We start from the raw sequence: 11,634 nt of genomic DNA on the forward strand, positions 1-11,634 counted from the left end.
AGTGCAGCGATGCCATGTGGGGCTGGGCAGGCCCTGAGGAAGGGCAGAGCAGCACAGGGCCGTGCTGGGCCGAGCTCACGGTGTGGGCCTGAGCCACATGGAGGCGCGATGCCGCACACAGAACAGCCACACGGCATCCACGACACGCTCATCGCACCCTTCCACAGTCTCTGTTTATTTCTCAGTGCTACAGGAACAGGGGAGGCCCTAGCGGCGGCCGGGCAGCTCACAGCGGTACTGGAAGATCTGGAAGGAGACCAGGCTGGCAAGCAGCGAGGGGCTGCTGGCACCCACCTTCCTGAAGCCCTGCCTCTCGTACAGCCGCTGGGCCACCACCTGCACTACGGAGGTGTACAGCATCACAGCTCTGTAGCCTCGCGCCTGGGCGAAGCGCAGCACCTCCCCGCACAGCGCCTTGGAGATGCCACGGCCACGGTGATCCTTGCTGACCGACATCCGCTTCAGCTCCAGGGCCTCCCCGCGCTGTGCCGGGTCCTGAGGCGGGGCCACAGCCACCATTCCCACCACCGCCCCGTCGGCCTCCGCCACCCAGAAGCAGGAATCGGGCGCCCGCATGTAGCTGCTGTCGATGTCGCAGAGATCAGTGATCAGTGCCTCCTGAACGTAGGACGTGCTGAAGGAGCGCATCATGGGCCAGGTGGCCGCCAGCGCCAGCGCCACGGCTGCCAGTGCCAGCAGCCAGCTGCCAGCTACGGCACGCACGGCCGTGAACAGGGCCAGCAGCCCCAGCTGCACCCGTGTGGAGCGCAGCATATGCCTGTAGATGGCTGGGGCGTGCTCAATGATGCCACGGGCAAACAGAGAGCGCACGGCATCGTAGTCCTCGTCGCGGTACAGCCGGATGCGGTACAGAGCCATGGGCACTGGGGCCTGCAGGTCAGAACCAGAGAGTGGTTGGGGTTGGAGGGGAACCTTCATGGAGTCGCATTGTGCTTAGAGCTGGAAGGGACCTTCATAGAAGCCAAAGGATGGTTGGAGTTGGAAGGGTCCTTCATAGAAGCCAAAGGATGGTCCAACCCCCCTCACAAAGAACAGAGACACCAGCACAGCTCCATCAGGTGCTCAGAGCCACTCCAGCCTGACCTGAATGTCACCAGGGATGGGGCACCCATCACCTCTCTGGGCAACCAGAGAGCAGGGCAACTTGGAGCAGCCAAGTGAGCTCAGGGCTGGAGCTGCAGCCGTTCCGCGGGGCCCTGAGCAGGAAGGAGGAGCAGCGGACAGGGGGCTGCGGGTCTCCCTTCCCGGGGGGGCTCTGGAGAAGCTCCCCCTGCCATCCCCGGGCTGGGACACGGGAGGAGGCAGCAGGGCCCGGGGTGCCCAAAGCCCCGAGGGCTGCAGGGCTGGGATGAAGGGGAAGCAGCGCTGCCCAGACAGGAGCTGGCAGTGACGGCGGGGGCAAAGGGGCACGGGGAGGGAAGCGGGCACCGAAGGACCGCAGCGGGGGCAAAGGGTCACAGGAGAGGCAGCGCGCACTGAAAGCAACGTGGAAGCTCTGGGCTCCGTGCCTGCGCTCGCGGGGGGGCCGAGCCGCTTGCGCCGAGGTCGGGACCCGCGGATGGGGCCGAGCCCGGGGATGCCGCAGCCCCCGGGGTCCCGCTGGGGCCCGGCGCTGCCCTACCGGAGACCCCGCGGACGGAGCCGCGCTTCCCTCCGCCCCGACGCCTCCCGGTGCGCCCCGCACGGCGTGTGCGTGGCTCCGCGCAGCCCGAGCGCCGTCCCGCACCGCCCCCCCGCTGCCCGTTCCCTCCCCCCCTCCCGCAGCCGCTCCGCCGCCGGATCCCGCACGCTCCGTCCCGCACCCCTCCGCTTCCCTTACCGCTGCGCAGGGCCGGGCAGCGGCGAGCGGGCAGCGGCGGTCCCGCAGCACCGAGCCGGGCCCGCAGCCCCGCGAGCAGCCGGGATCCCGCAGCGCCCCCGCGGGGGCCGAGCGCGGCGCGGCGAGCGATGCTCGGGCGGCGGGGGGAGTTGAGCCCACGGGGAGCTGCGAACCCCCCAGCCCACGTCCGCCCCCCGGAGGCTTTGCCCAGCGCTGCGCGAGTGCTGCGCTGCGGGGCCGGCGTGCGTAGCAGAGCTCAGCACCTTTAAACCGACGAGCAAAGGCCGTCACTGCCGAAGGAGCGGCGGGGAAGGCGGGGTAGGGAGGGGGGTAGGCAGGCACTGACCCCGCGGGCAGCGCTCCGATGTTCTTTAATTATTGCAGCGTTAAGGGGGGCAGGCGCAAATCCGCACGGCGACGGGACTCGGCCGGGGTCCCTGTGTGGATTCCCGCTCAGCTGGGGGGCGTTGGGTTTTCGGGCCCCCCAGGGAGGCTGAGCCCCCTCCCGGTGCTGAGGAGCAGCGGGGTTGGGGATGGGGGTGGGGTCACGTCCCCATCCTGGCACCACGCAGCACGAGGGTCCCCGTGTCCCCATAGGGGTTCACCTGCATGGCTCAGCCACGTGGTGTGAGGGTCCTCGTGGGGCATCGTCCACATGGCTCGGCTGCATGAGATGAGGATCCCATGGGATGTCCATATGGCTCACCCACATGGGATGAGGATCCCCGTGGGTCCCGGTCCACACAGCTCAGCCTCACGGCACAGGGGTCCCCATGTCCCCATAGGGGTTCACCAGCATGGCTCATCTAAACAGGATGCGGATCCCCATGGGGCACCGTGCACACAGCTCAGCCACATGGGATGAGGATCCCATGGGGCACAGCCCAGCACCTCATTCTGCAGGCAGACGACGGTGCCATTTTCAAACCAGTCTGACTCCCTCTAGCTTCCCGACCCACTGCCCCGCATCCAAGTGGGGTGCAGCCCCTGCCTGATGGCCCCGAGGATGTTGGTGAGGTGCTGCACATCCACCTCCAGCCGCTGCTCCTCGTCCTCCTGCCCCGCACACCAACCGCCTCCCCCTGCCCACACTGCACTGACACAGCACAGCAGTGCCGGTGGGGGCACAGCACGAGGTCCGGCAGGCCCCCAAAAGCCCCCCAGCACCGAACTGTGCGCGGCTGCAGTGCAGTGACCCCACTCTGGGCTGCGGAGGAGCCATGCTGGGCCGAGCTCACTGCGTGGGCATGAGCCACGTGGAGACACGAAGCCACACACGGACACAGCCACGACACACGTGTGCACATCCACGGCACACTCATCACTCCCTTCCCACAGTCTCTGTTTATTACTCGGTGCTACAGGAACAGGGGAGGCCCTAGCGGCGGCCAGGCAGCTCGAGGCGGTAATGGATGAGATAGAAGCAGATGAGGCTGGAGAACAGAGACGGGCTGGTTTCGGCCACCTTCCTGAAGCCCTGCCTCTCGTACAGCCGCTGGGCCACCAGCTGCACCGTGGAGGTGTACAGCACGACAGCTTTGTATCCCTGCGCCCGGGCGAAGCGCAGCACCTCCCCGCACAGCGCCTTGGAGACGCCACGGCCACGGTGATCCTTGCTGACCGACAGCCGCTTCAGCTCCATGGCCTCACCGCGCTGCGCCGGGGCTGCACCCACCATTCCCACCACCGCCCCGCCGGCCTCCGCCACCCAGAAACGGGAATCGGGCGCCCGCATGTAGGAGCCGTGGATGTCGAGCAGATCGGCGATCAGCGCTTCTGTCACGAAGGAGAAGCTGAAGGAGCGTATCACGGGCCAGGCGGCCGCCAGCGCCAGCGCCACGGCTGCCAGTGCCAGCAGCCAGCTGCCAGCTACGGCACGCACGGCCGTGAACAGGGCCAGCAGCCCCAGCTGCACCCGTGCCAGGCACAGCACGTGGCGGTACAGGGCCGGGGCGTGCTCGATGATGCCACGGGCAAACAGGGAGCGCACGGCATCGTAGTCCTCGTCGCGGTACAGCCGGATGCGGTACGGAGCCATGGGCACTGGGGCCTGCAGGTCAGAACCAGAGAGTGGTTGGGGTTGGAGGGGAACCTTCATGGAGTCACATTGTGCTTAGAGCTGGAAGGGACCTTCATAGAAGCCAAAGGATGGTTGGAGTTGGAAGGGTCCTTCATAGAAGCCAAAGGATGGTTGGAGTTGGAAGAGACCTTCATAGAAGCCAAAGGATGGTTGGAGTTGGAAGGGACCTTCATAGAAGTCAAAGGATGGTCCAACCCCCTCACAAAGAACAGGGACACCCACAGCTCCATCAGGCGCTCAGAGCCACTCCAGCCTGACCTGAATGTCACCAGGGATGGGGCACCCATCACCTCTCTGGGCAACCTGTGCCTCACTTCAAGCACTTGGGACTGTCATAGAGTCACATTGTGGTTAGAGCTGGGAGGGACCTTCATAGAAGCAAAAGGATGGTTTGAGTTGGAAGAAACCTTCAAAGGCCATCAGGTCCTTTTCTACTCCGAGTTCATGAGGCCTCATCTGCAGTGCTGTGTGCAGGTCTGGAGCCCCCAGTACAAGACAGACAGACAGCTGTTGGGAGGGTGCAGAGGAGCCACAAAGATGAGCAGGGCTGCAGCACCTCCCCACAAAGCCAGGCTGAGGGAGCTGGGCTGTTCAGCATGGAGAAGAGAAGCTGCGGGGTGACCTCAGTGCAGCCTGCGGGACCTCAAGGGAGCCTGCAGACGGGAGGGGATCAGCTCTTGGAAAGGGGAGAAACAGCAGGAATGGTTGGAAGGTGAGGGAGGGCAGATTTCAGTTGGGTGTCAGGGGAAGTTGTTTGCTGTGAGAGTGGGGAGGTGCTGAACAGCTGCCCAGAGAGGCTGTGGATCCCCGTCCATCCCTGGAGGTGTTCGAGGCCAGCAAGGATGGGGCCCTGGGCAGCCTGGGCTGCTGTGAGATGTGCAGGTTGGTGGCCCTGCATTGGGGGGGGTTGGAGCTTCATCATCTTTGAGGTCCCTTCCAACCCAGGCCGTTCCGTAATTCTGTGGGCCCAACCCCCCCAGCAATGATCAGGGACCCCCACAGCTCCATCAGTGCTCAGAGCCCCCAGCCCAACCTGAATGTCACCATGGAAGGTGGACCACCACCTCTGGGCAGCCTGTGCCGGTGCCTCACCATCCTCAGTGTAAGGAACTTTTTCCTTCTATCCGATCTAAATCTTCCTTCTCTTAGTTTGAAACCACTTCCCCTCATTCCATTACAACAGACTTGGCTCCAGATGGCCTCAGCATTGCCCTCTTCCCAAAGCAGCACCAGCACAGCCCTCTGGAATGGCCATCCTGGGCCCCCATCCTGCGGGCCCCTCTCTCTATCTCCTCACCCCAAGCACTTGGAGCAGCCAAGTGAGCTCAGGGCTGGAGCTGCAGCCGTTCTGCGGGGCCCTGAGCAGGAAGGAGGAGCAGCGGACAGGGGGCTGCGGGTCTCCATTCCCGGGGGGGCTCTGGAGAAGCTCCCCCTGCCATCCCCGGGCTGGGACACGGGAGGAGGCAGCAGGGCCCGGGGTGCCCAAAGCCCCGAGGGCTGCAGGGCTGGGATGAAGGGGAAGCAGCGCTGCCCAGACAGGAGCTGGCAGTGACGGCGGGGGCAAAGGGGCACGGGGAGGGAAGCGGGCACCGAAGGACCGCAGCGGGGGCAAAGGGTCACAGGAGAGGCAGCGCGCACTGAAAGCAACGGGGAAGCGCTGAGCTCCGTGCCTGCGCTCGCGGGGGGGCCGAGCCGCTTCAGCGCGGGGCGTTCAGAGCCCGCGCCGAGGTCGGGACCCGCGGACGGGGCCGAGCCCGGGGATGCCGCGGCCCCCGGGGTCCCGCTGGGGCCCGGCGCTGCCCTACCGGAGACCCCGCGGACGGAGCCGCGCTTCCCTCAGCCCCGCCGCCCCCCGGTGCGCCCCGCACGGCGTGTGCGTGGCTCCGCGCAGCCCGAGCGCCGTCCCGCACCGCCCCCCCGCTGCCTTTTCCCTCCCCCCCTCCCGCAGCCGCTCCGCAGCCGGATCCCGCACGCTCCGTCCCGCACCCCTCCGCTTCCCTTACCGCAGCGCAGGGCCGGGCAGCGGCGAGCGATGCTCGGGCGGCGGGGGGAGTTGAGCCCTCGGGGAGCTGCGAACTCCCCAGCCCACGTCCGCCCCCCGGAGGCTTTGCCCACCGCTGCGGGAGTGCTGCGCTGCGGGGCCGGCGTGCGTAGCAGAGCTCAGCACCTTTAAACCGACGAGCAAAGGCCGTCACTGCCCAGGGAAGGGGGGGGAGGAGTGGGGGGGGTTATAGGTACACACTGTGATCCCGCGGGCAGCGCTCCGATGCTCTTTAATTATTGCAGCGTTAAGGGGGGCAGGCGCAAATCCGCACGGCGACGGGACTCGGCCGGGGGTCCCTGTGTGGGTCCCCGCTCAGCTGGGGGGCGTGGGGGTGTCGGGGCCCCCCAGGGAGGCTGAACCCCCGGGGCTGAGGAGCAGCGGGGCTGGGGGTGGGGAGGGGGTCACGTCCCCAGCCTGGCACCACGCAGCACGAGGGTCCCCGTGTCCCACGGGGCATTGCCAGCATGGCTCAGCCGTGTGGTGTGAGGGTCCCCACGGGGCATCGTCCACACGGCTTCAGGATCCCACGGGCAGTTCGTATGGCTCAGCCAAACGGGATGAGGGTCCCCGCGGGGCCCCGTCCGCACGGCTCAGCCTCACGGCACAGGGATCCCCGCGTCCCCAGGGGCGTCACCAGCACGGCTCAGCCGCGTTGCGTGAGGGTCCCCGTGGGCACCGTCAGCCGCACAGCACGGCCGTCCCCGCACCCCCACGAAGCATCACAGGCGCATTTTGGGCACGGAGTTCCCTCCTCCCCGCGGCGCGGCACCGACTCGGGGCTCCGCGCCGCAGCCGCTCAGGGCAGCTCGTAGCGGTAGGTGGTGACGGTGCAGTTGGCCAGGCGGCCGTAGGCGGTGGGCAGGACGTAGCGGCTCTGCCGGCGGAATCCCAGGCGTTCGTAGAGGGCCCTGGCCTCGTGCTGCAGCATGATGGTGTTGAGCACCACGGCCCTGCAGCCGCGCTGCTGCCGCGCGAAGCCCAACGCCGCGCGTCCCAGCGCCGTCGCGACGCCCCGGCCGCGGTGATCCTTGCGCACCGCCATCCGTTTCAGCGCCAGCAGCCCGGCCTCCCCCGCCGGCCGGACGCCCACCGTGCCCACCACGCGCCCGTCCGCCTCCGCCACCCAGAAGCGGGCGCCGGGTTCGTCCATGTAGGCGCCGCGGATGTCGCTCAGGTCGGCCCCCAGGCAGCGCTCGATGTAGGCGCGCCACGCGCGGCCCAACGCCTGGCGGCCCAGCGCCAGCAGCAGCGTCAGCGCCAGCACGGGCAGCAGCAGGGAGCGGGCGCTGGCCAGCAGCAGGCAGAAGGCGCAGCCCAGCACCAGCAGCACCCAGGGCTGCCGCAGGACGTGCAGGCACAGCGCCGGCGCGTATTCGCTCATGGCGGTGGCGAAAACCTCCCGCGCCGCCTCGTAGTCCTCGTCGCGGTACGGCCGGATCCGGAACCCCGCCATGCTGCGCTGCCCTGCGGCGGGAGGCGTCAGACCCCCCTTCCCCCATCTCCCCATCCCGCGGTGCGCAGCGGGGCGGATGCTGAGTGACGTGGGGTGAGGGCACGGCTGTACCGCGGGCTGGGAGGAGTGCCAGCACTGCCCAGCGCAAGGAGCCCCCGTATCCATGGAGACCCTCATGCCCCATAGAGCCCCCACGGCCCATATTGCCCCCACGCCCCCTAGAGCTCCCGTGGCCCCTAGAAACCCTCATGCCCCATAGAGCCCCCACACCCCAGAAAGCCCCCACGAAGCTCCTCACCTTATGGAACCCCCCCACACTACGGAGCCCACGTGCCCCATGGCGCCCGTCCTCTCCCCCTATGGAGTCCCCATGCCCTATTAAGCCCTCACCCCCCATGGAGCCCCCTGTGCCCCACGGAGCCCCACGCACCCCAGCCGCCCCCCACGCTCCACGCAGCCCCCGCGCCCTGAAGAGCCCCGACCCCTCAGTGCCCCCCACACCTCCTGGCGCCCACGGACCGGCCCTGGGCACCCCCGAGCCCTGCCCCCACCCTCCAAGCACTCCCGCCCACGTGCGGACCCCACACCTCCGTGCGCCCCCGACCCCCCCCCCCGCTCACCGCCTCGCCGCACCCTCCGCCCTCCACCATCGCCAGCCCGGCGCTGCGGCTCCCGCTGCCCATTGGCCGCCGCTCTCCCGGCGGTCACGCCCCTCCTCCGCCAACAGCCAACGGGCGGCGAGCGGGGGAGCGAGGGAGGCGGGCACGCGGGTCACGTGAGCAGGGAATGAATGGGAGGGCACGGGGAGGGGCGGGGCCCGCGCAGTCGGAGCCGCCGTCGGCCGTCAGGGAGAGGGCGGGGCCAATGGGAGGCGCGTCGCGCGGAGGGGCGGGGCCCGAGGGAGCGCGGGGCCGCGGGTTCGACGCCCGCTCCGGGCGGCTCAGGGCGCGCGGCGCTGGGCGCGGAGGCGGCGCAGGCGGTGGCGGTGCAGCCGCAGCTGGAGGTCCGGCGGGCCCCGGCCCCGCAAACGCCGCCGCGCCAGGCGGAAGCTGCAGGGCGTGGGAACGTTCTCGAAGGAGACGCGGCACGGCCGTGTGGCCGCCTCGTAACCCTCGGCCCGCGCCGTCACCTCGTACTCGCCGGGGTTCAGCAGCCGCCAGTAATCCCCATCCACAGCTGTGGGGGGAGGGCAGGGACCCAGTGGTGACGCCCCATCTCCGTCTCCATCCCATTTATCCCATCCCATCCCCTCCCGTGTTTATCCCATCCCATTCGCCATCCCCTCCATCCGTCTCCTCCATCCCTAGTCCTTCGATCCCATCTATCCCATTTATCGCATCCCGCCTCATCCCTTCCCATCCCCCACCCCGTCCCTGTCCCTGCCCCCCTCCCCATCTCCGTCCCGCTGTACCTGTCCGCACATCATGGTTGATGCCATCCACAGAGATGATGGCGTTGGCGATGCCCTCACCCGTCTCTTCATCCCGAACCACCCCCTTAATGCCACGGTGCACCTGGGAACCACAGGGCCGGGGGTCAGGGGGGCACCTCACACTGCACAGCACCCGTGTGGGGCACCCTCAGCTGCACCAGGGCTGTTTGGACCCAATGCAAGCTCTGGGGCACGGCCTGGCAGCACGGCACGGCCCCGTGGCACACCAGCACACACGAACCCTCGGAGCACACACACCTCCAGCACACGCCCACCGCAGCCCCCTGCTGCCCCAGCCCCAAGCAGGGAGCAGGGAAGGTGCTGCAAAGCCTGGGGGACACCGTGGGACCCCCGGCCACCCCCTGCAGCCCCCACCTGCTCCATGTAGAGCAGCAGCGACTCGCGGTTGTTCTCCCACTCCGTCGGCAGCTCGGAGACGTGGGGGAATTTGTCACACGAGAGCTCCACGGTGATCTCGAAGCAGTTGGTGTGCAGGTAGCTGAAGTCATTCATACCTAAGGGAGGGCAACGGGGCATCAGGGGGGGCGGGGGGCTGCGGGACCCCCCCGGCCTCACACTCACTGCCGGGCACCGTGTGCCAGTTGGCCCCGTTGATGATGTTGCCGGTGCGCATGAAGTCGTCGTAGTGGCAGAGGCGCCGCTCCTCGCTGGCCATGGCCAGGTTGGAGGTGGCGTAGACGGTGGCCAACCAGCGGAACACGCCGTCGTCCGCAGTGGGGGTCAATTCCTGAGCCTTCCAGTAGGTGCGGGTCATGTCAAAGGGGTAGGTGACCACCAGCTCCCCGCCGTGCAGGTTGGCGCTCAGCACGAAGGGGTAGCGCTGCATCCAGTCGATCACTGCCCGCGTCTCTGGGGCCACCTGCAGTGACACCGTATCATTGCGGCACAGCTGGGACCCCCAACCCAGCCCTGTGCCCCCAAGGGTCACCTGCCATGACATCGCATCACTAGGGCACAGCTGGGACCCCCCAACCCACCCCTGCGCTCCTAGGAGCTGCCTGTGGTGACACCGCATCATAGAGGCACAGCTGGACCCCCAACCCAGCCCTGTGCCCCAGGGGTCCCTGTCTGACACCGCATCACTGGGGCACAGCTGGGACCAGCAATCCAACCCAGTGCTCCAGGGGCCACCTGTGGTAACACTGCATCTTGGGGGCACAGCTGGGACCCCCAACTCGTCCCTGTGCCGCAGGGGACACCAGCGGTGACACCGCACTGTGGGGACACCTCCAGGACCCTCAGACCATCCCCGCACCCCAAGTGCCGTGTCCTCACCGTGGCGTTGGCGAAGGTGTAGTACTCAGGGATGGGGATGTAGTGGTTGGGGAACTGGTGGGGCACCAGGTCGTTGTCCTCAGCGTCCCACAGCGCCGTGTTGAGGTCGGCGAAGTTGTGGTTGAGGTCGATGCCCTCATAGGTCCAGCGGCCCATGGCCCAGCCCGACAGCTCCGACCCCTATGGGGCGTGCGGGGTCAGCTGGCGGGCAACGGGATGAGTGCCTGGGGTTTGGGTTTGGGGCCCTACCAGGCGGTAGGCGGTCTCGTAGCCGTCGGGGTTCATGGAGGGCAGGAGGTGGATGCGTGTGCCGGTGACCAGCTGCACCACGCGGGGATTGCCGCGCCGGAACTCGCGGCACAGATACTCCATCAGGTTGAGCAGCAGCTCCCGGCCCAGCACCTCATTGCCGTGCATCCCCGCCACGTAGCGGAACTCGGGCTCGCCTGTGGGTACGGCCCGTATTGCCTGTGGGTCCCGACCCCCCCACCCAGCCCCACATCCCACCCCACAGACGTACCCACTTCGTGCCGCCCCGGGTTGTCGGAGATCTCCATGACGTACATCTTGAGGCCCAGGTAGCTCTTCCCGATGCTGTAGATGCGGGTGATGTTGGGGCACTCCTCGTTCACCCTCTTCATCAGCTGCGGGGAAAGCACTCGCATGGGGTCTGGGGGCACCCAGGCCTGCAGGGACGCACTGGGGGGATCCCCACGCACCTTCCTCATCTCCTTGTAGTTGTGGTGCCGGAAATCCAGCTTGTCGGTGGGCACGGGCTCATAGGGCCACTGGTAGATGTTGTTGGGGTCTGTGGGGTGAGGACACGGGCAGGGTGAGGGACGCACGGAGCAGCCCCCCGCCCCGCGTGCCGTGCCCGCTCCCACCTGGCATGGCACAGCCCAGCACTTCGGCCCGCAGGCAGATGGTGCCGTTCTCAAACCAGCTCTGTGGGTTGATGCGGATGTATCGTGCCACCGCCGGGCACGGCAGTGTGTTCAGCACCGGCGTCTCAGGGTCCTTGTTGGCCGGGAACACCTGGGGGGGTCCCAACCCCTGTGTGAGCGTGGGCATGGCGTGGCACCCGGGGGTGCTGGGATGTGGGGATGGGGCAGAGCCACCAATGGGGACCAAAGGGTTACGGGCTCTGCGCTGCGTGGCCCCGTCCTCCCCTGGCCCCGTTCCAGCCCCTAATGAGGAGCAGACACGTGGCAGTGGGCTGAGCCCGGCGCTGAGGGACCCGAGCGGGGCAGAACCGTGGGGCTGGGGTATCGCACTGCTCCGTGCCCCCCTGCAGCACAGGGGCCCCCAGGGATGAGCATGGGGACCCCAAACGGCTCCCGGCAATGGGACTCACCCCGACTCCTGGCACAGCTGTGACCCAGGGACCCCAACCCCACTGTCAGTCCCCGTTTCTCCCACATTCCCGCACGCTGTGGTTGTGGGGAGACCCACCTGCACCCACCCGCCCGCACAGCTCCCACGTGCGTCC

At 68.1% G+C, this 11,634-nt stretch overlaps 4 protein-coding genes across 8 annotated transcripts in view; all 4 read right to left on the reverse strand.

Moving 5' to 3' along the window:
- Window positions 1-154: 154 nt before the first annotated feature.
- Window positions 155-2,123, reverse strand: LOC104916712 (N-acetyltransferase 8B-like). Of its 3 annotated transcripts, none has more exons than XM_085214954.1 (2): window positions 2,104-2,123; window positions 155-891 (listed from the first exon to the last, which is right to left on the reverse strand). In XM_085214954.1, the coding sequence occupies exon 2, from the start codon at window positions 877-879 to the stop codon at window positions 208-210; it is 672 nt and encodes a 223-aa protein (XP_085071080.1). In that variant the 5' UTR covers window positions 880-891; window positions 2,104-2,123; the 3' UTR covers window positions 155-207. The 3 variants fall into 3 exon arrangements, with proteins under 3 accessions (XP_085071080.1, XP_085071078.1, XP_085071079.1); XM_085214952.1 differs by lacking the exon at window positions 2,104-2,123 and adding an exon at window positions 1,841-2,097; XM_085214953.1 differs by lacking the exon at window positions 2,104-2,123 and adding an exon at window positions 1,643-1,759.
- A 1,016-nt stretch (window positions 2,124-3,139) lies between these two features.
- LOC104915740 (N-acetyltransferase 8-like) lies at window positions 3,140-6,080 on the reverse strand. 2 transcript variants are annotated; one of them, XM_085214957.1, is made up of 2 exons: window positions 5,726-5,827; window positions 3,140-3,890 (listed from the first exon to the last, which is right to left on the reverse strand). In XM_085214957.1, exon 2 carries the CDS (start codon window positions 3,876-3,878, stop codon window positions 3,219-3,221), a length of 660 nt encoding a protein of 219 aa, XP_085071083.1. In that variant the 5' UTR covers window positions 3,879-3,890; window positions 5,726-5,827; the 3' UTR covers window positions 3,140-3,218. The 2 variants fall into 2 exon arrangements, with proteins under 2 accessions (XP_085071083.1, XP_085071081.1); XM_085214955.1 differs by lacking the exon at window positions 5,726-5,827 and adding an exon at window positions 5,924-6,080 and having other exon boundaries at window positions 3,141-3,890.
- Window positions 6,081-6,176: 96 nt separating this feature from the next.
- Window positions 6,177-8,329, reverse strand: LOC146542050 (putative N-acetyltransferase camello). Its single transcript, XM_085214951.1, has 2 exons — window positions 8,038-8,329; window positions 6,177-7,428 (listed from the first exon to the last, which is right to left on the reverse strand). Exon 2 carries the CDS (start codon window positions 7,415-7,417, stop codon window positions 6,761-6,763), a length of 657 nt encoding a protein of 218 aa, XP_085071077.1. The 5' UTR covers window positions 7,418-7,428; window positions 8,038-8,329; the 3' UTR covers window positions 6,177-6,760.
- The window catches only part of CPXM1 (carboxypeptidase X, M14 family member 1), a 6,566-nt gene continuing 3,120 nt past the window's right edge, over window positions 8,189-11,634 (reverse strand). For both annotated transcript variants that reach the window (XM_085214940.1, XM_085214941.1), the window contains exons 6-14: window positions 11,030-11,180; window positions 10,865-10,953; window positions 10,666-10,789; window positions 10,395-10,591; window positions 10,146-10,325; window positions 9,432-9,729; window positions 9,225-9,364; window positions 8,829-8,931; window positions 8,189-8,593 (exon numbers count right to left, since the gene is read on the reverse strand). In XM_085214940.1, coding sequence (XP_085071066.1) covers window positions 8,358-8,593; window positions 8,829-8,931; window positions 9,225-9,364; window positions 9,432-9,729; window positions 10,146-10,325; window positions 10,395-10,591; window positions 10,666-10,789; window positions 10,865-10,953; window positions 11,030-11,180 — 1,518 coding nt within the window. In that variant the 3' untranslated portion in view covers window positions 8,189-8,357. The remainder of the gene's footprint in view (window positions 8,594-8,828; window positions 8,932-9,224; window positions 9,365-9,431; window positions 9,730-10,145; window positions 10,326-10,394; window positions 10,592-10,665; window positions 10,790-10,864; window positions 10,954-11,029; window positions 11,181-11,634) is intronic.

The sequence above is a fragment of the Meleagris gallopavo genome, chromosome 35, assembly GCF_905368555.1.
Source record: "Meleagris gallopavo chromosome 35, MGAL_WU_HG_1.1, whole genome shotgun sequence".
Taxonomy (NCBI): domain Eukaryota; kingdom Metazoa; phylum Chordata; class Aves; order Galliformes; family Phasianidae; genus Meleagris; species Meleagris gallopavo.